This window comes from Zootermopsis nevadensis, unplaced genomic scaffold (genome assembly GCF_977971745.1).
Source record: "Zootermopsis nevadensis isolate Lab colony 2312 unplaced genomic scaffold, Znev_1.0 Znev_ptg000003l, whole genome shotgun sequence".
Taxonomy (NCBI): Eukaryota; Metazoa; Arthropoda; class Insecta; order Blattodea; family Termopsidae; genus Zootermopsis; species Zootermopsis nevadensis.
The window spans coordinates 9,322,495-9,349,057 of NW_028259135.1; the positions used below are offsets into that span (position 1 = coordinate 9,322,495).

A 26,563-nucleotide genomic window follows, 5' to 3' on the forward strand; every position below is an offset into this window, starting at 1 on the left:
CCACCTATTGCATTTCATGTGTACTATGAGAAACTCTAAATATTCACACGATAAAAAAAAGCATCGGTCGTGCATATCCCATTTGTCTGCCTGTATGTCTCATGTTACATATTTCGGTTTTCGATTACATTATTTTCGTGAATCTGCACACAAAATTGCCAGTCCTTAGCCACGGTATTTTGCGCATATAACCTCTGCTTTACACCAAGTTTAAATCCGAATTTTCGCATTTCTCGAAAACCGTTCATGGAATAAAAATGAATACTTGTTATAGAATAGACGTTTTAAATAAATAACTTCTGTCCCAGGTTCAGATATGGTGGGACTACGTTTTTGAAAACGTTAGTATGGAAATTAATGTATTCCTCCACGCAAAACATTTGTCATTCATTACCGTTATCATCAATCGATTTAATGACACTATTTAGTCGATTATTTCAAGGGTTATAACCAGGAAGGACTACTCCTCGTTTTTGATCTCTTTGCATTCGGCCGCAGTGAACAAATCATCAAAAGGCTTGCAGTTTATAGCCAATATGGTTGGTGGTGATTTACAGTGGTGATCCTGTTCGTTGACGGAATGTGAATATGTGAATTGAGGTTATTTTAGTGATGAGCGTGACAGAGTTCAACGGTAAATAGAATATTTTTTGTTCAAATAACACCTGATCCTGGAAATGTGAGTACCGAGTATTTACAATGTTTTTTTAAATCACCTGCATTTTGTTATCTGGAGTCGTTTTTGAACTTGGTTATTTTGATTTGGCTGGAGGTATAGTGAAATGATTTGGCAGGCTGCCACTGAAAAAGAGATGATTGTCGAATAACTTAGAATATTATTATATCACATATCAAAATTAATATTAATTATCTTCAGTCTGTCACAAATTACTGATATACCTGACCTTGTAAAAGCTGAGTTTTGTAGTGGTTTACAGCAAACCTTTACCAGTTACATACATATTATTACATTGCTTGGATCCATACTTAGTCAGATGGCATTAGAATGTGAAATAAGTCATAAAAAATACAATATACATAAACAAGTTCAATTCAGATTATTTCAAAATTTTTACAGAATAAAGATTTCAGATAAAGTAATAAACTGTTTCAAATAAATTTAAATATAGAGCAAATAAATTTTATAACCCATTTATACTAAACAAAGGCGAGAAAAACTTTAAAAATATTATGGGTCATTTTCAAACATTATAAATTCATCAGCAGAGCAAAACAAGTGTGTATTTGAGTGCCTTTTTAATGTTGCTTTAAATTGTGACTTTTTATTCACATGACTCATAAGACTAGAAAGTACAACTTGAAAATTTTGATGCCAGCATTGAATGAAATTTTATAAGAGCATGAGAGATTGGCACCTGATATTTATTTCTTGTGTTAAGTGGAATCTGCCTGAAAATATTCTTGGTTATTCACAGTGAAGTTTATTAATGAGAATATGTATTTAAACTGAAGAGATAAGGTCTCTTATCTCTTAAACAGACTTCTATATGAATTTCTAGGTTTGACACCACCAAAAATTCTAACAATTTCCTTTTGCAAAGTAAATATATTTTTGCTGTTAGATGAATTAGCCCAAAAAATTATCCAGTACTTTATTATAGAGTGAAAGTAAGCAAAATTAGCTGATTTGCGAGTGTCAGTGTTGCTGGCATGGAAAATAGGTCTAACCTAACCTAACCTAAACTAACCCAAACTAACCTAACCTAACCGAAACTAACCTAACCTAACCTAACCTAAACTAACCGAAACTAACCTAAACTAACCTAACCTAAACCAACCCAAACTAACCTAACCTGACCTAACCTAATCTAATCTAACCTAACCTAACCTAACCTAACCTAACCTAACCTAACCTAACCTGACCTAACATGCTCCACTTAATTTCAGAACCATTTGATCAAAATGATTTTTCCACTTTATGTTGTTATCAATTTCTAAACCAGGAGATTTCTTATTTACTGACTGTTCTACATACTTTCCATTATAAATATTACTTAAGGCATATTGTGGTGAATTATTTGTTATAGATTTTAATACATTTGTTTTATCTGGATTTTGTTAGCAGTAAACCATTTACTCATACGAAAGGGAACTATGTACAGAAATCATCAACATTTTTACTAGCAATTATGACATTTGTGTCATCAGTCAGTATTATGGGTTTTGATAAGTTATGCTTTGTCGGAGGAATGTCATTTATGTATGTTATGAAAAGACTTCAGTTTGAGTCAGTGCGTCGTTTGTGAGGACACGCTCTGTAATTTCTGCACGCCTTGCAGCGAATTAATGCACCAATCTGTGTCCACTGGAGGAAGCAGTTTGAAGTCGTAAAAACGTAATCACATCAGCAAACTTACTAATTGCGTTCCAAATAAACAGGGAAGTCGTAATCCCTCCTGAGAGTTCGACATTGTTGTTTGGTTAACACAGAGCAAAGTTATTTGACATTCCACGTGATTAGGCTATTCTGACATTCGGTGAGATTAGTCTACGATTTATGGAGTAGTCCGTGTTTATGGAATGTGTGTCGATAAACTACTCGTTTGTTTGAAAAGAAAATGCCATTATGATATGAGTAGCAAATACGTTAATTGAATTTTTTCAACGGAGTCAGTGGAAAGAAGTTTTTTAAAACACGCTTTGAATATAATAATTTTTGATAATTTTATGCAATCGCGAAGAGACTCCATTTCCCCCCCTCCATTTCTGTGACAGTCGCCTTATTCGCTGTTTTTTTATTTTATTTGTAGTGTTCTGTCTGACGACAGGTCCATATATCATGAACAGGATCCTTCCAACCTCTTCAGGTTGTCAGGGACCTGCTCATACATATATACATTCTTGGCAGAGATGATCAGAAGTGGTTTGCCATTGCCTTCTTCTCTGTGTGAGTGGAGTAATTGTTGGGATGCCACGGAGAAACCGGGGAAGCCCCCGGAGGAAAACTCCGTGATGCCTAGACCACGGCCTTGCCCAACACAAGTTATAAATTTGAGCACCACCGGGAATTGAACCCGGGACCCCAGGCTTACGAGGCTAGTGTTCTGACCGCTAGACCACCGTGGCGAACCTTATTCGCTGTATGGTATCAAAATTATAAACACCGACAGACAGATGGCTGTATAAATAGTTTGGATATGCCTGTCTGTTGGAAGACGACCACTGGCCAGACACAGATGTAGATGGGAGGGTAATATCAAGATAGATCTTAGGGAGGTGGGCTGTGAGGGTGGAAAATGGGTGGGGTTGGCTCAGGATCGTGGCAGGTGGCGAGCTTTGGTGTTGTCGGTGTTGGACCTACGGTGTCTACTACCAGGGAGTTAGTAATTTATGAATGATTAATGAAAAATAATTTGTAACGCGTATGGAAGAAGGCGGTTATGGCCTAATTTAAGGTTTTGTCCTGAAAATTGCTTTTAGAGACTGAGATGAACCTCCAGAATATTGAGCAGGAATCGACGTTCAGAATTATGAAAATTTGTAAGGTTTGTGAATGTGTGATAATACCGTATTTAAAAATGTTAATTAGAATAGTTGTTATGCAAAACATTATGCCTGAGACCGACTGCCCTGAGTTAAAATTTTCTTCATTTTTCTCGGTCCCATAAAGAAAATGTCGGTGTATTTTAAATTAAACTGCCTGCTTATATATACTTTTTAATACACTATTCGCTGATCGCCCTGTAATTCGATGACATGATCTGAGCGTTATTAAATAAATTAGAAGTAAATAAATAACACGTATTAAATGTCAAGGACGACGTTTAGAGAGATTTTTTTATGTTTTAGGCCGGAAGAGGTCACCCCCTTTGACTGCTTGATGAGGAGAAGTAAGTGTTATCTTTGTTAGTTCTAGATTTTTAGGTACTGTAAATCAGTGGTATTCAACCTGGGGTACGCGAAGACATTTTTGGGGGTACGTGAAATTTAAAAATATATATAAGGTAAAGCTAGCAGAGATTGCGCGGTAGGAGAGTTTGCGCATGTCTAAATTCAGGTGGAAGGGGGTAAGATGTGCGTACAACAGCGTGAGGAGCAGTAAGCACACCACTAGTAGAGGCTTCAGTTAAATTTACGTGTCGATGCAAGCTGTTCTCTGTGTTTTATTGCCAATTTTCTGCTTGTTCTGTAGAAGGTGAGGGCTTGAATTTTCTGGAATGTTTCGTATATTTTCATAAGAAATGTTTCACCTCTAAATAATTGCAAATAAAGTAGTTTCTAAGTTAGTTCTTTGTTGAGACTAGTGTTTCATGCTGTTGCGAGTCACTGTGGAAATTTTCATGCCGATCACGTGGGTGCGCAATCTTCCCTACCCAATGAGTATAGTTGGCGCTTGCGCTAGTTAGGAGAGTTTGCGCAGGATTTTCATTTGTTTCAATGGGAGGAGAGATTAAAATAAACTTGTTCACTCAATTAATTGCAAAATCAAACAAAAATTAAGTATGTTCTTTGTGTTTTCATCCTATCTACTGCCTTTAACTGTATTTTACATAAGTTAAGGAATAAAATAGCATAAAATGATACATGCAATTCCTAGTTTGTTTTCGGAGCTGTTTTTCTAGCGCAGAGTATTACTAATTATATTTTTGGCATTTCTCCTTATAGGTCATAATGCCAAACGTTTATGTGAGAAAGTCTAATAAAGGGTCTTGGTCAGAGGAGGATTTGCGACGAGCTATAGAAGCTACCATACGCGCTGCAAGTAGAAAATTCAATATTCCTGAATCCACCTCGAGGATTAGGCTAAAGAGAAATGTTTTTGGAAAGCCTGCTTTGGGTCCAGATTCGCAACTAGGTGTCGATACGGAAAATAAATTAGCCCATCTCTGTCGGACTGAGTCCACCATGTATTTTACGTGATCTGGAGTCAAACTGAGGCTGGCAAACAGTGTCAGCATATTATTCAAGCCTTCTGCTTTGTACTAGTTCTATCCTAGTTTTCCTGGTAAGACTTTGTGAACCTTGTAATAGTGAATGGCGGCAGGAGGGAAAAGTCTTCTTATTCTGACACGTGTCTAAAGGAAGTCAGAATTCCACACGAAGTGTTTTGCCATACAACATAGAGCGAAGGAATATCATCGTTTGTGTGGCTGTCATATTTACTTAGAATAGAAGTATTTTATATCTGATAAAGTTATAAAACAATTATCCCGTCTTCCCAGTAAGATCCACCACTGACATGTGCATATTGTTTCGTCTTCTTATCAAGCATTCTTTGTGTGTAGTGACTTTATCTTTTATACTTCGCGTTCTGTTTCACTTTCCTGGTGTTGAATTTCGTCTTGACCTTTCGAAAACAAGTAGGACGAAATGAAGCACAGCTCTGAGAATGTGTAAGCCAATGCTTATACATCGTATCTGAATGCAATAAGAGATGTTTAGACGTCGCCAAAGTCATATCTACCGACTTGGACTTGCTCTACCGAATGACAGGAAGCAGGTAGCCACCGCTTATTACGCAACTCACTAGCGACAGTGGTACAGTCCGTGAAAAATATTTCACACGGGCAGAATTCAAATAAGAGGAACTGTGATCCTCTCAGAACATATTTTGCCATATTTACCACAGTTTCTTCCGTTTTATGCAAGTAAAAAAAAATCAAAACAGTTCATAATAGTAGTTGAATTTATACAGCTTAGTGGTATTGAAATAGACTTGCAGAGAGCTGTAGTAGTATTTAAAAGGGACCGCAAAGGGTTAATATTAGTAATTAAGTACGTTTGTTGTTTGATTCAGTTTTTTGTTTGATTAAGTGTGTTTCTTCTCCTGACTTACAATAGGCCGACTTAACTTTCCTAAAATTACGAAGAATAATATGTGTGCTTTTGAGTATAAACAGTCGGATACAATTATCTATTTATTTTTTGTAATAATAAAACAATTTCTTTTCTTAATAACATTACTATTCATTTTCTGTAATAATAAAGCTTCTAATTCATTTTATAATAACAATTTCTAATAAAGTTTGATCGAAATAAGTAATTCAAACCATAAACCATCTTTCCTACCCATTTGCGCAATCTCACCTACCCGGTTAGGAGAGATTGCGTAAAATCGAATGTCTGAAAAAACTGCATTATCTTATCAAAAATTGAAAAAACAATCGGAATATTGTTCATTAAATATGCCTAACATACCAAAGAACACATGTGTATACTTATTTACGAAAATAGATAAACATTCTATTTTTAGTGATTTTTTCCCGAATGGTGCACAATCTCTACTCGCTTTACCTTATTATTTTATGATAAACACTGAATAATCAGTAATGTAATTTATTTTAGATGTAGAATATATAATATGTATAACTTGAATTATACACCAACAACTTTGGGGGTACAAAGTTGAAGAGAAATTATATCTGGGGGTACGCGAACAAAAAGGTTGAATACCACTGCTGTAAATGAAAGAGGGGCATAAAATATAAGAATGTTCTCATTTGGAAATTTCTTGTAGGAACTGGAATGCTACATTTGATCCTAGGCCTGTTAGAACAACAAACCTTTTACAAGACGCACTTAACATGCTACTAAGAGTCTGCGTTTTGTTGCCAGGAATTGCCCATCAAGAGTTCTTTATTATATAAGTGTCCTTTTTCACCCACTCCCAATTATATGTACTAGCCATATCTTTGAGATATGATGTTTAATGATGTCTTTATTACAAGAAAATACACGATAATGAATTCTTCGTTTGTTTTTCTTAGCGCCGGGATTATGATGCTTTCTTTAATACTGTATGTGTGTAAGTCAGGAGCTGGAAAGGAGACAAAGCCAATCAATTGTCCCCCTGGCGGAATTTTATGGCCTAAGAAATGCGACTCACTTTTAATGTAAGCTTCGGATGCAGGCGCCAACAATAATAACCTGTAGGGACATTAATTACTTGCAACAGTTGTGAAAAAGAACTTTGTATGTCCGTCCATCGGTCCATTGTGTCCTCTACTTGAATTTAATTTGTATTTCGTCATGTCTTTTGGGTAGTTTACTGATTTCGTATGAAACATTTATGAGGTGATGATTACAAACCTGGCGTCGGAATGAATAATGGAGTTTCCTTGAGGTCGTGAAATTAGAATTAGGCAGGTAATTTGAATTATTAGCTGTAAATTATGATTTTTAGTTTTAGGTTTCTTTAAGAAAGCAAGGTTATGTTGACAGTATTTATTTATTTATTTATTTATTTAGTGTTCTGTCTGACGACAGGTCCATATGAACAGGATCCTTCCATCCTTTTCTCGGACTGGGACCTGTTCATATACGTTCTTGGCAGATGATCCAGAAGTGGTTTGCCATTGCCTTCTTCTGTGTGTGTGAATGAAGTAATTGTTGGGATGCCACGGAGAAACCGGGGAAGCCCCCGGAGGAAAACTCCGTGTTGCCTAGACCACGGCCTTGCCCAACACAAGTTATAAATTCGGGCACCGCCGGGAATCGAACCCGAGACCCCAGGATTACAAGGCCAGCGTAGATTAACAAAATTCCAGAGCGTAAATTGCACAACAAGGAAGCAAGACCTTGAATAACAAAATTCTTTAATTAAAAATTTACGAGACAATGGCACAACATTGTCGTTCCCAGACAATAGAAATCTGAACAATGACAAAATGAATTCGTGGATGAACAGATAGGGGGGATTCATTACGCTGTTATCAGCACCGTCGCCTACGATGTAATGTACATCCCATTCTGTGACGGTGGAGGTAGTAAGCTCCTCCGAAACGTCGGTTAATTTCACGATGCAGCATGCCACATATCCGTCAAAATAACCAATTTATTGTGAAGACCACTAAATTACTTCTACTTCCATTTTATAATTTTAACATACATTAATTATAAAATCAGAATCCCATGTCTCTGTTAGGAGGACAAGCGAGCAAAGTCTGGGAACCTTATGCAAATATTATTATATATTACACTCCAGCAGTAATGTCTATATTTTATTCTTATAATTTTTCACTTCTCTCCTATTCTTCTACTGCCCTTTCTGATTCTCTGTTGTCATTCTTCAGAGGGTTAGCAACGGAGTTAGACGCTGGTAGTTGCCATTCTATTCGAAGTTACGAATCTCTGGCTTTGTCGAAGGAAGGGTAAATATTCTGGAAAGGCCAGAACATAATTAAAAATGTTCTGTTTCAAAGTAACTGTTCTTAATCCATTCTTACTACTTAACTACTGAATTTTACAGACTCGATATTTTAAGACTCCTGTGTGAAACCGTAACTGAGCCCCTTTAAGATAATTAAGTTCATTCAAGTAAAACCAGACAACTCAAAATATGGTACGTCTGTTTGCTACTGAAACACGGGGCAGTGCGAACGAGAAAGAGTGAGGAAGACGCAATTTCACATGCGAAGGAAACAGAAGCCGATTAGGGGATCATCTGTCATGAGGAAACACAAGAATTGTGATTAAAGTTTTGCCCGGGGAGGTTTTAAAAGCTATTCTATCAACGACAATGATTCCTCCATCTGCACATGAGAAGCAGACGATCATGTTTCAAGTAAGACACAGAAGAAATTAAATTTAGTCGCAGAGAAATTTGAAATTTTTGTTTTCTGTGCCTTTTACCCCCCCCCCCCCCCCCCGGAGATGCAAAATTATATTTGTGAAGCCTGAGGGGAACAGATCACTGGGAAGACCTAGTTGTAGATGGTAGTGAAGTACTTTCGAAGGGCGCAGACTGGATTCATCTGGCTCAGGATTGGGACTGGTATTGGACACGCTAATAAAACTTTTGGTTCCATAAAAGACGCGAAATTTCTTGACTGTCGCCGAGTGACTTAGTTTTCGTCAATGGAGCTTGTTAGTTAGGTTATAATAATAACACAGCTAATTCAGAAATAAGCAGCCATTAAGGTAACGCATTGTTTAAAGATGTTTGTGTCTACATTGATCATGATTAAGATTTTATCGTAGTTTTAATGCTAATGGAGTTATTTTCTTCTGAGACGGGATTTATGTCTGGGGACAGAGAACTTTCATCGTCAGTCTTGTGGTAATATAAGCGTACTTTATCTTTGTGTCACCAGATTTCCCGCTTAATGAAGTCGGGAATCCTTAAATGGTAGTGAGGAGGTAATAATTCGAAAGCTAATATCATATGGAACAGATTTCATACACGGTATTTCCTTGAATAAACATAATATTGACATCTGAACATAACAGCGGTTATCAATTTTTCTGAACAACTCTCGCCTCCATCTATGAGGTTAAACCTGAAGATCACAGTCTGTTAGAACACTATTCTAGGTTAAAAGGCCCTCTCCTGTAGGGTTCTAGGGCTCTGCTGTGGAATGCGGTCTGACATTCACTGTCATAAAGATCCCTACACAAGCTCAGCGTTCATTCAGTGGTAACTATGTGCACCACTTGTTTGAACAACCAGTAACTCTGATTTTTTTTAATTTGTGGGTTTCGTATATGATTCTCGGAATAAACAGCGATCATTTCCTTAAACAGAGTTAAGCAGTTGACATTTGTAATGGTGAAGAGTTGTGTTTTCTTCGCGGTACGGACTGGATTCTTAAATATTAATCAGATTATTCTCATCGTAACCAGCGATTATTTCCTTAAACAGCGTTAACCAGTTGATCTTTGTAATGGTGAAGAGTTGTGTTTTCTTCGCGGTACGGACTGGATTATTAAATCTTTCAGCGAGCCCAGATGGCAGAACGTACGTATTCCTTATCTGAACGCGATCAAAGACGTAAATAAAACGCGAATGGGCTTCGAGGCGAATGAACCTTCTTACGGAGGAATAAGAGAACTTCTTCAGACTCGATCAGAACGGGCCTCAATTCTGTTCGGGCGTATCGCATCGAGATCTGAAGTCTCTCGCGTCTGTAGCAAAGCGTCGAGTGATTTTACGCTCCGGGGTATCCGCATATTCGGCATCAACCTACCCAAGTCCCTTATGACGACTGGGTAATACTTTGAAGTAGATCAAGCCCTGAAAATGTCCCACTTGGAGAGACAACTCCTCGAAAATTATGTCCATGGTCGTAAGGCAAATCATTCACAGTCATCCATCCAAACGGCATGCTGATTGGATCGGAAAGATACACATCTCAAATTCTCTTCATTCCTGTGGGTGAATGCATCGCCATTATGTCTCCGGTTTCTTTGTAACATGTTCAAACCTCTCACTCGAATGTCAGTTTGACATATTCTAACGAAATCAATTTGCAGTACGAGGAAAAAAAAAGAAGAGTTTGTCAGTAGTAGAAAGACGTTTTTGAAAACAAGTCAATAACAGTATCAACTGCCTCGTTCTGTACTTCATAACTGTTTGCTCTTTGTTTGTTCGTGTCTGGCGTTAACAATATGTATTCGTAACGATGGCGTAAAAACACATTTTTGTGCTGTTATTGATTTAGCTTTAAAGGTAAAATGGTTGTGGAATTTATATGCTTACAGTTTTTAAACGTATACGTAGGCATAATATTTAAAATCTTAAATACTTTTAAGAATATTATATGTATTTTTTATTATTTAACAACGCCTTTTCAGTAGCTCATACTATGTAGCTTCGGGTAGAAAGATGATATTGAATAATGAATTGGAAAGGATGTGGAAGGAGGCCATCGTGGCGTAATTTAAGGTAATTCTCAGTTACTAAATATGATTTCGTTATTAATCAGTCTCTTGGAGACCTGTCTGCAGCCACAATTTGTAATTGAAGAACAACGCAAAAATAATTCCTCGACACGATGTCAGTGTCTTCACCGGGATTCGATCCCATTTAAACACATCGTTCGTGAGCACAGGAAAACAGGAGACCAAATAAAATTGCTCTTACGTAATACGGATTGGTACCGGTATATCACTTTACGTGTTCAATAAATTAACACGAAGCCAGAACCAACACGAAATCACAAATAAAATACGTCATTATATTCTTTGTGATCTTATTAAGATGGTCAACGCAGTTTTCTGTATTGACTCAACGCCAAGAAAGCCGTTATACAGCGTTTATTACGTAATCTACGGAGCGCCTGCCTGCCTTCTTTTGTTGCCTGCGCAGTGGAACGGCGCAGGAAAAGGAGGTATTATTGCGTCATAAATTGGCAGCGCTACTACCAATGGCAGTAAATGGAAAAGCGACGTTCTTAATGTCACCAGTTTTAAGTTATAATGGTTGTAGCTATTGTTCTTGTAGCGTGACCCCCAACAATGTTTGTAATGTTGTTAAACTGCGCGCGGAGAGGTTTCCCGTGTCTGCTTCTACCTACCGCTGCGAGGCGCGGTCGTCTGCACGCCGACCGGGTTCAAATGGCGTTTTATGTAAAACGATCACTCTATTTAATTGGGTCTTATACTTATTTATAATGATGTGTCTCGTTATTGTTTTCTATCCAAAGTGCGGCATATTTTGCATCCGATAAACCACGATTCCTTTGCAACATCGAAATTGCATCCTCGGGTTGCGTCTGGGGACGACTGTCACAGCTGGACAGCCGACAAGGGGAGATACTCCAGCTTGGAGGTTGAGCGTGGGAGCTAACAGCGCTCATAGTAAACAACCAATTCATTATATGTAAGATTTTAGGTTCTCAAGGCGTCTGCTATGGAACTTCACCGACGTTTCAAAGATACTTACTGCCTTTACCATCGTCCTGACGATGGAAGCAGTAATAACCATGAAACGTCAGTTAATATGCACAAGACTGTTCGATGTAACATCCCATAAATCATCTTAGTAAGGGCGTGTGTGTATATACGAGGTGCGATCGGAAAGTTTCAAGACTGCTCCTATAAAAAACCCGTACACTTATCTCAGGTATTAAATTCATCCATCACCCTCGAAGTAGTTCCCCTGGGAGTGAACACAACGATCCCAGCGCCGCTGCCAAGCCTGGAAGCATCCCTGGAAATCTTTCTTTGTCAGCCTGTCAAGCACCATCTGCGATTCTGCCTGAATCTCTTCTATCGTCTCAAATCTCCTTCCCTTTAGCTGAATTTTCATCTTTGGGAAGAGGAAACCTTAGAAAGGAAGTTGGGGGTCGGTTCCTGCAAGATCTTTGAGCTCCTGACAAACGAGAAGTCGATTATGCTTCTGGTCCTCAGACAGGATGCGTCGCATGTGGAGTTCTTCCTTTAGAATCAGCTGACAGATCCCATAGCCTATCCCAACAATGTCGCACAAGTCGTTGATGGTACGACGTCGATCTTCGTGAATGGCCTGCCGAATCTTCGTAACATTTTCGGGCGTTGTGCTCGAAGATGGTCGTCCAGAACGCTCGTCATCATCGACAGAGGTTCGGCCATTTTTAAAACGTGAATGCCACACAAATGTTTGTGCACGACCCATTGCGGACTCCCCATATGCTTGCTTTAGCATTTCATAGGTTTCCGTAGCCGTTTTAGCGAGTCTTTGGCAAAATTTGATGCACACGCCATTCCGAAATCGCAGGAGGGTCGGTGTAATGCACTACCAAAACTCCCGTAACTAAGAAACAAATGCTAATTCGATGATGCCGGCTGGCACACTGATTCACTATGAATGTAGGCCGCACCCCCTAAAGTCAGAAGCTCGTACTACATCCGGTTCGCCCTCTATTGACACAGTCTTGAAAATTTCCGATCGCACCTCGTATATGTTGGATTGGGCCAAAAATGGCCCACTGTTGGGATTACGCGGGAAAATTAAGAAACCTCATGGTTCTTGGAAGAGACGAGGAATTTGTTGTTGGGCCATCATCATCTTCCCAAGAAGGGCCCTTTTCCTTGGAGTTAGCTCGTGAGTTGCTTTAACTCAAAACAGTGTCAGTCTTTGTCCGTCGGCCTGTCCCCTTATCCATCGCTTCTCAAAATGGCCCTGTTCTCGTTGCTCGTGTAGTTTTGTCAGAGTTTACTGCTCAAAGTGGAGCATTGGCCTCGTCAGAATTTCCTCTCGCCATTAATTCAGAAGTGTAAGGAACAGAGAATATCCTGCCTCCACATTTTATTGTAACTTTGCTATTCTGCCTTTATTAAAACGTGTTCTGATGAGCTCACTTTATTACGCACGCATTTATTTGTAAATTGATGATATTCTTCTGGGTTTTGACGCCGTGTAGACTCGTCGGCAGATTTAAGCTTTTCAAAGTAACATAGTGCCTCAGTATCCAGGCACTGATTTCACAGATTGTTAGTTTATAGTTCGTTTCATAGTGCGACAGTAGGATTCTGTTAACCCTTTAAAGTCCAGTGGTAAATATGTGTACCACCTGATTTCACATTCAGTAAATCTGCATTAGGTCTAGAGTGTATTTATGATTCTCATCGTAAACAGCGATTATTTCCTTAAACAGCTTTAAACATTTTATATTAGTAATGGTGAAGTGTCGTGTTTTCTTCGCGGTACGGACTGAATTCTTAAATAATATTGAGACGAGCTTCGGCTTCAAGTGGTTAATTAACGTTATTTATGATATTATTTCCTTAAACAGCGTTAACCAGCTGATCTTTGTAATGGTGAAGAATTTTGTTTTCTTCGCGGTACGGACTGAATTTTGTATGTTGATTTTATTCACACTCCTTTTTTTTCATAAAATTTGTTAGGTCCAGTTCCGACAAAATTAATTTATAGATACATTTAATGTAACTGTTAATAATCCATCTGCAGAAGTGTGAGAATTAATATCCGCTTATGTCATTTAGCTAATGCGTGATTATGGAGGTGGGTGTAACTATAAAATTTTCCTGTTCATTTTTATTTCACAGCGGTTTACAGTTCGCGTTTTGTCCATTACAGTGCGGCTGTCTTACACACGTGACACGTGGCTTTATCTGGTATTTTAAAATGAACTGTTTTGCAGGATTGAAAAAGCTATTACGCGTTTTTTTACGTGATCAGTGTATAACGGGGCCATGTCTTTTCGTCACTTTGCATATTTACGCCTCAAACGGATTAGGCTGTTATGATCGGCCATAAAATTTATCGATATTGATCTTCTGGGTAGTGAAGCTGTGCGGAGCGGATGGCAGATACAGGCGTCTGAAAGGAACACGATTTCACCATCCTCACATGCGTTTTCCTCCTAAACGTAGGTTTGTACCAACTGAGAGGATGTGAGATTTCATAAACCATATTTTTTGGTAGATTTAATTGTGTGTCTGATCTATCAGCTCTACATTATCGCATACTAAAACATGAGAGCGAACTTTGTAGAATTCATCTAAACCTATTCATAGCATAAAAATATAGTACATGACCAGAAATACATGCTTCATCTAGAGCTGTACATTTATTATGAAACATTTTCAGTATTCTGTAGGCCCCGTATTAACGAAATATGTAAATAAATATTAAGCTCGTCTTCTGCCTTCTTAGGTGTTTCGTAGGAGAACAGAAACTGAAGAAATTTAGGGCTGCTTCCACGTTGTTACTGCCGCCTTCATCAGGGCGATGAGTTCGATAGTTACAGAAATTCGTGGGTTGGAACATACCAGAGATAATATTAGTAAAAGGTTTGGGGAAAGAAGTGATAGTCCAGTGTTGTTAAATTCTGCTGGAAATTTAATGAGATCAGTGTTGTCGCTCTGTCTTGACGTACGTGACATCGAGTCCTCCTCGGTGGTGTCTGTGTAGGAGGGTGTCTTGAGCTGAGGTAGCTGAAGGTGGCTGTTGAGTGTAACAAGAGACGAGTGATTGCTGATACCGTCTGAGGCACTTCGTTGCTAATAATGCGCATCAAATGCCCCCCCCCCCACCACCTGTCTCTCACTTTCAGCATGGAAACACGCGACAGGAATTAAATACCAAAAGCCTGTGTTCCACTACGCGTCCCAGTGAGCACTTCCAGAAACGGAGAAAGCTGTAATTACAGAGGTAAAATGTATCTGGTAAACTTCGCTACAACCCAGAAGGCAGCCGTCATAACACTCTACGCCGTGAGAATTTCAAAACTCATTCGAACTAAACGTTTATTTTGATGTGGCTACGGATGTTTTTAAGGAACCTGCTGCCGCCGTGTTCAAGGTAGATAGAAGTGGTATATTCCTATAAAAATCTGATAACCACTTAGACGATTACACGGTTTTATTATGCAGAGAACCGCAGGAAGACGAGCATTGGCTTAAAAGCGTTAATATGGCAACGATTTTGACCTTTCGAGTCGATATTTTGGGCGATCTTATGTAAATTGTACTGTACTCTGTCTGCCCTGTGTTCGGTAGAGATGATTCTAGATTTAATTAACACTCAAGTGATAATTAGTGTAACTAAAATTCGACGATTTTACGCTCCACGTAGTAATAATTTTCAAGCGTAACGGTAAGTGTCTTTTAAGTCGAATGTGTCATGTCTTAACTTGCGACTTATACCGCCGTAAAACAAGAATCCTTATCCGATATTCTGCAACGTCAAAAGGCTTTATATTTAAGCTCATATAAACATGACTTTACTCTGCCGTCTGGGTAGAGATTAATTTTGAGAATTATTGAAATAATATCCAGTAAGAGATGTGACTTAATTATGTTTATTTTAAGGTGCTGTTGGAGACGTCGTTAAAATATTACCGCAACTCTGGATTAAACTGGCTTAATGCAGTTGTACACTGTTAACACGCGTGAGCAGTACACACTGACCACTCAGCTGTGAGCAAATGTGCTAGTGCATAAATATTTAATTTTTTTTGAAGCGTGGATGTAAATAATTTTAAATTCTCTTTTCAACTCGTTTGCTGTGTTTCAATTCTTGTAAATGATTTGTGGTTCCAGTGAAGTTACTTAGTAAGTAAAATACAAATCGCATATAATGGCTTCATTATTAGTATACTCTTTCCGTACTTCGAACGTTTTATCGTTTTAGGATTAATAGAATGTGTGGACTTTAATACAGTATTGTTGGCGTCACTTTATTGACTTCTGCACACATTTTTTTCTCGGTTCTGTTTATGCAGCGGGACGGCACGGCAGGTAATACTAATCGATCAAATAACATTGTCCGCGGCGGTGTTCGCTCCGTTGTTACAGTGCATACTGCGCGTGCAGTACGGTAGTACTGAACAGGGCATGCGCAGAACGGGTCATACTAATCACCCTCTTTGCCGGCCACCCTTCTGTGGCACGCCAAGAAAAATTAAGGTGATGATGTACACGCTGGCTCTTGAATGCTGAAAGTATCGCGTACATGAAATGATATTTAGTTAAGTTGTTAGCTATAAAAGGGACTCACAGTGCATAGCATGAGATCGATGCATTAGCTTATAGAGGTTTGTGTAATGGTACGAGATTTTATAAAGTACATGAAAAAGTTCCCTCATTTCACGTTCTTTTTGTTGGGCAGATCAGATTATTGCTGTGTTAATCACTTACAAACACTGACTGCGATAATAGTGTTTTCTGATGCAAGGAAGCAAATTTTCATGTTAAACATTTACTGTGTTGTAAGAAATACACGCGGGTCGCGGGTTCAGGACATTGTCTCGCGGTTTTTTTTAAAAATACCGCGTGAAACAAACTGTCTTATAAGATTCATCTTACGATGACGCGGGAAATTTTTTTACCATTTCTCGCGAGAGGAAGGATGCTTTGAGGATTCATCTTCAGTATCTTGTTTCATTAGTGGAAAAGTAAGTGTTCTGGTTTTAGTGCGTCTGTGTTCACGTGTCGCTCAAATTTTGAAACAATTGTAGGTTTTGATTGCGTGATAAAAGTTTCATTCAGGGTAGAAAAATAAACCCGAAATTATATCGCAGATCACACTTATGTGTACCGAATCTAGCCAAATAGACGCAAGGCTTAATAAAGCTGTGTAAAAACCCCACACACACCTTGGTGAAACGAAATGACATGAATGGGAGACGAAAGGAAAATTAATTGAACTGCGTTCATTTAAAGGAAATCCTTTCTGCACAAAGAAAAAATCCCACTTTACGGCGTTTCAATGGCAGCTTTAAGATTAATTCAGGGACTCAGATGTTTATTTAATTAATCTTCCTAAAGTGGTGCTCAGATATTACGACCTCTTCCGGATTATTTTCGAAGTAGGGAGCTTCTGAACTACGAATGAATCGAAATATAAAGTGTGAAAAAAGGGGATAATGGCATCAGTCATAATTCTCGAATTCTGTCGCTACTTTTCGTCACCGTCAGTGTAGATCCAGTGGCTGTAGCGATAGACCCTGGAGAGGCCTCGTCCTTTTAAGAGGCCCTGACAGAATTTAACGACGCTCTTGTAGCAGGTAGATAGGAAGACGCAAAAAGGGAACGAGTTAAGAAATGTTTGCACAGCGTATCAATTATGACACGTTCCCTTTTTCGTTATTTTTAAATTTTTCTTTAGTTAGAGAGTGTTTTATTATATAAATATTTTTGACGCTTAAAGGCAATCTTTCTTTTTTCTGTCAAGACGTGACCTTTGGTGTTTGCGAATTGTCTGAGTGACATCATAAGAGTCTTGGCTCAGTGACTTTGCTCGGGCGGAGAGTCTTTCACCCGTCTGGCAAGACGATGTAATCGTGGTGATTCCCCCAAGGATTCCCCACAAATTAAGTGGGCGCCTGTATGGTTGATGATTCTCTACTTGGGGATTTCCCTTCCTATAACACGGTTTGATCATGAACGAACATTGAATGTGTCGACAAATCTGGGTAAAACATCCGATTATCGAATGTTATGAAAATTCTTCCTGAGGTTCTCAAGTTCAGATGAACTGAACGAAGAAAGGGGAGTAAAGGAGGAGAAGAGGGAAAGATAAAGATAAAGGAATGAAAAAAGGAGCCAGGTAAAATCCGTGACGTCATCTCCTAATAATGCTTGTTGTAACTCACGGGTATAAGAACTGCGTTATCAGGAAACGAGGAAAGATTTTACGCTCCGTTGCGTTGTAATGATGAGAAATAATCGGAGCAAAACTCATCTTGGCGTTATTTGTGGAACGCAAAATAAAGCTAAGAAAATAATAATCACATTTTAAGACGGTTTCTGCGTCGATGATAAAATATAAATCTTTTTGATGCGTGAACAAGGACACACATCGGTGGGAAACTCCCTCGTTTGATCTCACTCTCGGCAGGGTTTCCATAAACAAATTAATTTTCTTGTTACTACCTTCGCAGGCCCCGCGCACATTTTATTCTGTATATTACTCCCCGTTCTCTTTCATTTTCTATGCCCCAGTCGCTTCTTGGTAAGACCAAACGTGTGCTCAGAATGTCTCAAAGGAGAAAGCTAATTTTGCGAACCTACACGTTCGAAATGCGAGGCACACTTGCCTCAGAATTTACGCGGTTAAAATGTTCTAAATGCATAAAGTAAATGAATACACATTAATGTGTCTGAGTGTCCATTTTTGTATTGCACTTCCCGGAGCATCGAACACACCAGCAGTGGGTAAGATTTCACGTTTTCACGGCTGCGAGGCTAAACCTAATTTTGTACATATCGACCGACGTTTTGGTGTGTACTGCTATATCCCTAAGTTCATTAATAGTGTTACCCAATTATACGCAACACTCTTCACTCCTTGAACAGATGACAGCTATCGACCGAACAAAACGTTTCCTTCTTCAGGGGACTAAGTGTCATATACTGCCCTCTGCTCCGATCAAATGATAATTTACATTCGAATGCTTTCGAGGTTTTAAGATCGACGTTTCGTATATGTTTCAGGTTTCTCCCTTGCTTCGTGCCCATCCGTTCTTCTTGATTAAGGAACGCAAAGTGAAGAGCGTGATTATGAATCACTCCTTGCTTGCTGTTGAATTGTTTCCCCTTCATCTTTCACTTTATTTATCTTAGGTCAAAATATCCTCTTACGCGCCTAGTCCTGAGACGCCCTTAATCTCTGTTAATCTATCAAAATTTAACTCCTACATAAAACGACGTTCATTTATTAGCGTACTTAATTTTATAATGCAGTTCCTCATTTCCAGTGATGACTGGGTATCCAGCCAGAATCAAAGGGATATTTTAAATCATATCAGGTTTGCAGAATTTATCATCTAATTGCTTCAGAGAAATGACTTGTTTAAGCCTTCAGACAGTGGGATTAAAACATAAAACGTTTGACTTTTTTTTCCAAATAAGTCTACTTAAGGCCTGGAGACAATTTATTTTAAGACGCAAAATAATTTACGATTAGGCGTTTGAAATGCTTCAAGCGATTGAACTTCATATGCAGTGGAGTTCTGAGGTTCTCATGGCGGTAAGATTTATGACATTTCTCTTGGTTTTGGTGCCGAGTAAACTCGTTGGTAGACAGTTCCTTGGAAACAGTGGCGTTCACGGACGAGTTTACACAGCTACAAAAACCTAGAACGTCGTCAAGCTGAGTTTAGCTCCGTCGCCTTCCTGTTCAATGAAATTTTCGAAAATTGTTAATGAACTTTATTGGAATTATATGTTATTTTGCTGCAGAATCTTTCTTGAGAATAAACTAGTGGCTCAGCTGGTCAGACTTTACATTACCCTTCCCCGAACCCTGTGCTTTATCGCCGTGCTCACAAGAGGCCGCCACCAGTCCCTATCTCGAGCCAGATGAATTCTATTCCTTAAAGATCAATTTTAATATTATCCTTCAGTGTCGAAACAGGTTCCCCAAGTGATTTCTTCCCTTCAGGTTTAGTGATTAAAATTTTTTATGTAATGCTCAACATGCGTGCTATATAACCCGCCCATCTCGTCCTCATTTGATCGTCGTAATTACTGTTTGTGAAACGTACGAACCATGAACCTGCAGCCTCCTGTCACTTCATCCCTGTTTGGTCCAGATAATCTCCTTAGCACGTTGTCCACTGAAATGCAGCAGCAAAGAACTGCGGGCATACTTCGGTCTTACGACACATACGGGACGGGAAATGGATCTGACAGGAGAGTGATGATCAAGTGTGAGAAGGGATGGGGGGGTTGTAGTGTGGGGGGAAGGGGGTGACTGGCCGACTTCTCGCTCCGGGTACCCCAGAGAGGCGGTGGCCGGACTGTCTATGTGTGGACTACGTCAGATCGGCGCGTGGACGCCTGGTGTGAGCGACGTCTGGCGGTCGGGGAACCTAGGCGCGCACAAGGTAACCTCTGCCCGCCATCCTGGAAACTTTCATGAACGTAAACTGAGGGCGGAAGGACATAGGTTCATAAATTTTGTCACGGCGCATGATCGAGACGTTCGGAAATGTTGCGTGGGGGCGGGGGGCGGGGGGCGGGGGTGGTTAATAGGGAAAAGTTACAATTTGTCGCGGCTGTTTCTGTAAGCACTTCGAAACGAACGTTAACAAGGGGAACGTATAAAAGGGCGGACGGCGACCGACATGATCCACAGTGTCGGAAGAAGTGACAGCGAACGTGTGCCGAACGCCCGTCAAGTTTCTGTAAGTCGTTCACTGCTTGTACACTTTGCGTTGCTTAAGTCTGCGTACCGTCACTCCTAGCCGTCGTATGATTTTCTTCGCTTGGTTTATAATTATTCGCGAGACACGTAGTTTAGTTTGTGGCAAGAGGGATCTCGGCAAGTTGGAAAATACATTGACAAGCCACGGCTTTGATATCGTGCACATTTTGCTATCGTTAATGAAACACTAGTTAATAGTATTTATTTTTATTTCTGTGTGTGATTTTTTGTATTAATTTTGCCTCTTTTCTCCGCGAATATATTATGCGCCTTCTTGTTTTAACTAGAAAAGAAATTTAATTATAGAAAACGTTTGTAAATGTGTTTAATTATAGAATTGTTTATATAAGCGTTCCTTCTAATGAGCTTGAGGATTCTGTAAGTCAAGAAAGAGAGTACCAACGTGTGTTTTCCAGCGACGGAGTGCTTATGAATCATCTAACAGCTTACTAGTGTCATATTGTGTGTGTGTGTGTGTGTGTGTTTGTCAAATTTGTCGAAGTATTTTAATTGTGGCATACGTTCTTAAAACAGTGTTAAAGAACCTTATTTGGAATTTATTTAAACGTCGTCATGATTGGCTTTAAGCACGTCTAGTAAATTATAAAAAAGAGAAATTTGTATTAAGACACAAGTCCAGTTAAATAACTTACGCTCACCGCTTCAGTTTTGTTTGTGAAGATCTCTGCTAATTCTTTATACAGGGAGTTCTTAATTTTTGGTGGGCGCGGGCTAGCGTACGAGTCGGTCGCTCCTCCCGGAGGTCCGGCCGACCCTTGACGCATATTTTTGCTTCTCGGTTGCGCTGAGTAGAAAACACTGTATAAAATAAAAAAAATCGGTGATGAGGTTTTGGTCGTCAGTCTGCATGTTCCAACTTCCAAATTACTTACTGGATTTAGGTAAAACGCTTTAAGTTAGTAATTGTGTGCATTAATATTGTTGGCGCGAAATTAATATTAATAATATATATTACTAGTCAACAAAGCCCCTACGTTAGATAAGCTGAAATGACGCATACAATTATGTCCTGCGGTTTGTTTAATTTGAATGAATTTGTACCAGCACATTTCTGTCTTCAACAAACGAGATTCAAAGCCAGTGAGGTAAGCAGAACAGAAATGAATATTTTTAGTAATATTTTTTGTGTTGGCCTACTTTAAATTAAAGTAAAATTAAATTGTTTCTTAAGGTGGTGTTGTGTGTTTTTTGTGAACGCATTTTGAGGTTTCATCCAGGTTAATTTATTTACAGGCACATTTTAGCAGTTTCTAACAAAGACTTCTTGTAAGAATTTTCATTTTTGATTCTTAAGCACAATTACCAGAACCTTCGCTGCCTGACAGGTACTGTGTATTTTTGCCTTACTTCGGGTAACTAATTTGCGTAATTGAATTGTGTACAGTCACAAATAGTCACAGACGCTGAGGCTCCTATGACCCCCCCCCCCCGAAAGTATTTTTGACAGTGGTTGGTGATCTGAACTGGAAGTTGTCGTAGTGTGCTTTATCTATAACTAAAACACAGTTACTATGGTAATTTTGGACTTAATTTTCACTTAAGCCACTCTTAATAATAACAATAATTACTTGTCGTCATGGTAATTACTGAATTCTGGATGTATTTAGCGCGTTCTAGTGCATCGAGACATAAGAGTATATTATGAGGAGATCGTGGATAGATGAAGACATTTTCCAGTGAAATTTAAAGTTATATAAATCTAACATGTTCTTGTGTGTTTCCTAATAATGTCTAGATGACTAATGACGTATCATAAACACGACAGTCGACCGTGTTATTTTGAAGATGAACGCGGAAAACAGGTTCATAGGTGTTAACGCTTGTAGATTTGTTGGTATGGAAACCCACAGACAAACATACCCGAGCTTCTACAGATGAATTTAACCGCTTACATGAATGTGGTTCGGAAAACGTCAATCTTTTTGTTTCATTGACACGAAGGCGTAACCCAACCACGTTAACTTTAGCGTGAGTTTTTGTCCATCCAAGTGCATTTTGTTTTTTCTCTCGCGATTTTAATTTCATCGACAGACAGGTTACTTGCCATGAGAAATTTACCATTACTTTGGAAACTCAAAAGAAGAAATCAGATCAGAACTTGAATAAAATTATTATTACACCAAACTGATTTGTTTCGTCGTTCTGTCTTTGTAAGTATTATTTTTTGTTGTTTGTTGTTTACAATTAGTATTTTTTATTTAGTGTTCTGTCTGACGACAGGTCCATATGAACAGGATCCTTCCATCCTTTTCTCGGACTGGGACCTGTTCATATACGTTCTTGGCAGATGATCCAGAAGTGGTTTGCCATTGCCTTCTTCTGTGTGTGAATGGAGTAATTGTTGGGATGCCACGGAGAAACCGGGGAAGCCCCCGGAGGAAAACTCCGTGTTGCCTAGACCACGGCTTTGCCCAACACAAGTTATAAATTCGGACACCGCCGGGAATCGAATCCGAGACCCCAGGATTACAAGGCCAGCGTTCTAACCGCTAGACCACCGTGGCTACACAATTAGTATTATCGTGTGTTAAAGAGCTGAATTTCATTGGCCCGTGCGATAGTTTGATCTGAGTACGTTTCTCTCTGTCTGTGATAGGTTCCGACAGCTTCATCAATGGGACAACGAACCCTGCGCCTCCACCAGCGAAGACTTCACGCGAACACTCCACACACTCCCTGCGCCCTTCTGCATTCTCCGCCGATCTCGAACGCATCTCTGCCTTTCAGAAACACTTCGTACCTCTGGCTCTTTGCCCTCGTCTTCGTGTCATGTTCCGGGACGTTCTTGGCCTCAGCGGAGGGCAACCCCGTGACGTCACCCGTTGAACAGCGAGTGTTCAAGCGGAGCCCCTCGGAGGGGGAAATTGCAGTGGCCGACTACCCCGACTACCAGGCCGGAGTGAGATACGACGAGTACCCGGTGAGTGAGAATCCACCACTCGAAACATCTGGGATAATATTAAAATACATCTTTGGGGAATGGGGTTGTGATCTGGCTCGGGGTAGGGAAGGTTTCCGGGCTTTTGTGAACGCGGTAATGAATGAACTTTCTGTTTCTGTAGAAGACCGGGAAATTCTTTACTCGCTCAGCAAATATCAGCTTCTAAAGAACTACTCTGCTCCATGTACTTAGTTGAAAAGGTTTAGTGCTCATGCACAGAATTGTCGTGTTTTGACGAAATCTGTAGGGATTGAAGTCCCGGGTTAAAATCTTGACCCCGAGATCGGATATTTTCACTGTGGGGTTCCGTGGTTTTTCAGAGTCACTTCAGCCAAATACCGAGACAACGCCTTATATCAGACCTTGTTTGTTTCCTTCCACATCCTTCCCAATTCATTATTCATTGAAAATCCTGTCATAAGGCTCTATGTAGTCCGATCTACTGACTTTGTCCTTAAATAACCCACAAATAAATTACAGAACAGTGGATTGGAAAGGGTGTGGAAGGATGTTTTCGTGGTCTGACTACTATCACGACATTTGGCTGGAGGAACTGAGAAAAATTACGAAACATCGATCAACATATCTGCGATCCCTCGAATATTAAGTAAGAGTGTTAATAACTGCTGGACCACGAAGTTTGTTCCACAAGTTTTCGTCCTTTTTTTGTGAAATTTAATATCTGGGAACAATTAGACACGTAAGCGAGAATTTTCACCGAACGTCCGAGCGATTATGGGGCTTAATGAAGGAACACACATTTTACGGAAGGTAAAATTTATGAAGACTTTTCATTCGGAAATCCTACATTAAGCTTCTCGAATTGCGTGGAAGGGCAGTGCCCACAGAGGCTAGCACAGCGCTCTCTATAAACCGGACTAAAATTACAGCGGCCACAGAATCATCCTCGGTCCAGCCGTCGGATGACATCCAACGTCGTCCCCCGGAGGCGGGTTCTGTATCATTTACGTACACATGAACTTACCTTTCTGCTTCTTCGTTTTTACCCTTGCCGTCTTCACAGAGAGCGATCTTCGTGAAAATTAGAAAATGCCTGGTTCGATTCTCGTTTCTCGTATTCGATTAATGTAGTGAAAGCATAATGTCGACGTTGGTTTTCTCCGTAATTAATGCCACGTGGATTTGTAGGTAAATACTAATGTTTCGGGGGAATATATTGCTTCCATCTTCAGGGCTACATACAAGTCGACACGTATGTGTAACCCGGAATACCAACACCGACATCTTCGTTTAATTTTCATTGTCACTGTACGCTGCATGAAGCCGTCCCTTCGCGAAAATGTGAAGTTCTAAGCGAAGATAAGCTGATGGTAGCGTTGAGGCTTATTTTACGTATTTGTACCATATACTGAAATTATTAAGGCTAGAGGTAAAGAGGTGATTTTAGTTGCTTTAGATATTGTTTAACTTTGCTGAAATCACCGTGAATTTAAGTGGATGCAGGTAGAAGAACTTCCAGTTTTAGACATTTGCAGGGACGCTCTGAGGAAAACCTAGCATCAGAATATCCAATGTTCTAACAGAGAAGTAGGGTTGTGACAAACTAATTTAAAAGTTCGTTTGATTTATTTAACAACGTTTTTTCCAACTGAATATTTTGGCTTTGTTGCGTGTTGAAGGTAATTTTATTTTAAATTTACTGAAGTTCAATTAATTGCGGTGGTTCCATATTTCGGGTTATAGGAAAATGAATGTAATTAAGTTCTAGAAGCGTGCAGACATTCTCCGCGCATGCGCTGATTTATAAAGCCTCAGCTGACTGGAATTTGTTCCCAGAGAGACCTCAGTAAGTCACTTGCATATAAACAAGATTAGTTACACTCCCCTAACGATAAGGGATGGTAACAATTGTAGTGTTGGTAATCCTGACGTGGTGAAACCGTATTTTTAAAAGTGAAAAGTGGCTACACATTTACGACTAACCCCATGAAGTAGAGTCCCTTATGAGAAATTAATAATACTCTTAGCTACTCAGGAAATACCTCGCCTTTTATGGAACCAGAATGCTCATTACGGTGTTTACAAGACTCCGCCACTGTTCACCATCCAGAGCCAGATGAATCCATCTACGCCCTCACAACTTTTCTTGAGATCGATTTTAATATTATCCTCCCATTTACGTCTAGTTCTCTCCAGTTGAATGATATCTTTCTATAAGGTTTTTAACGTCAGTTTTGTACGAATTTCTGCGCGCTACGTGCCCCGCCCATCTCCACCACTTTCAGTTGTTTACCCTAATAACATCTGTTGAAGAGTGAAAATTAAAAAGCTCCTAATCTTGTCACTTTTTCATTCTTAGGTCCAAATATTGTATTTACCGCTGTGTTCTCAAACAGCCTTAATCTGATAGACTGCAAAGACTTCTTAAATTAAGTAAATGTGAACCGAGACTCAAGGAGTGGTCGCCTTGGAATGTTCTAAGAAAAAATAAACCTACTTTTGCTTCCTTTGCGTTAAACGCGTATTAAAACACTTTTAATCGCGATGGTACGAGAAATGACTGCCAAAGGTTAAAACTAAATCGGTTTTATTCCTAATACTATTACAGGGCATGTGCGTTTAACATGAAACCATACGCATTTCTCGTGTCAGATTAAAATGATTAATGATTATCGTCATCGAACGAAAATATTTTATGCGTCATAAATAATCACCGAGAACAGTTAAGTGTAGCGAATTGCACGTCTAGAATCGACGTGAATCCTGGTAAGTTTTAGTTTCTCTCGGTGGCGAGTGTGAACAAGGCTGTCTTTTGGGATGCGCAGTGTATTGACCGACGTTTCAGAGGTGCAGAGGTGTTATCTCCCTGATGATGGAAGCAGAAAACACATCTGAAACGTCAGTCAATATCTACCAGACTACACGGCGTCTTCGTGTACAGTCCTTTGAGACTCGGAGAAGGTTTTTGTTTGTTAACAAACGCATCTGCATTCGATCTTGTAAGAAGATGAGAGAAATCTGCGTCAGGCGTTCGCAAAACAATTTCTTCGCCATTGGAGCTAGTCGATTCGTTCATTTCCCCTGAATAAGACTTGGTATCGAAGATCTCTGTTGTTTTGTACCCCCGACTAAACAAGAAAGTTGGTGGTGGTAACAGAGACACTAAGTTGTGTAAGTTCGTGCTGTCGAACCACGCAACTTTGTCGTTAAACGCGATTGTCAAACTGCTTATCCGACTTGGCGACAGAAGGTTCTTAGACAGCGCCACCGTGAAACGGACTTGGCGGGAACGGTATCGGGTTCTT

General features: G+C 39.6%; 1 protein-coding gene across 4 annotated transcripts in view; it reads left to right on the top strand.

The window, feature by feature from the left end:
• The first annotated feature begins 516 nt into the window (after positions 1-516).
• AstCC (Allatostatin double C) overlaps positions 517-26,563 on the top strand; it is a 36,287-nt gene continuing 10,240 nt past the window's right edge. The window contains exons 1-3 of one of the 4 annotated variants that reach the window (XM_022081975.2): positions 517-679; positions 3,811-3,851; positions 22,953-23,276. In XM_022081975.2, coding sequence (XP_021937667.1) covers positions 22,971-23,276 — 306 coding nt within the window. In that variant the 5' untranslated portion in view covers positions 517-679; positions 3,811-3,851; positions 22,953-22,970. Of the gene's footprint in view, positions 680-3,810; positions 3,852-19,928; positions 20,016-20,176; positions 20,316-22,952; positions 23,277-26,563 lie in introns of those variants that run through there. The other 3 variants (XM_022081974.2, XM_022081972.2, XM_022081973.2) reach the window with 3 other exon arrangements.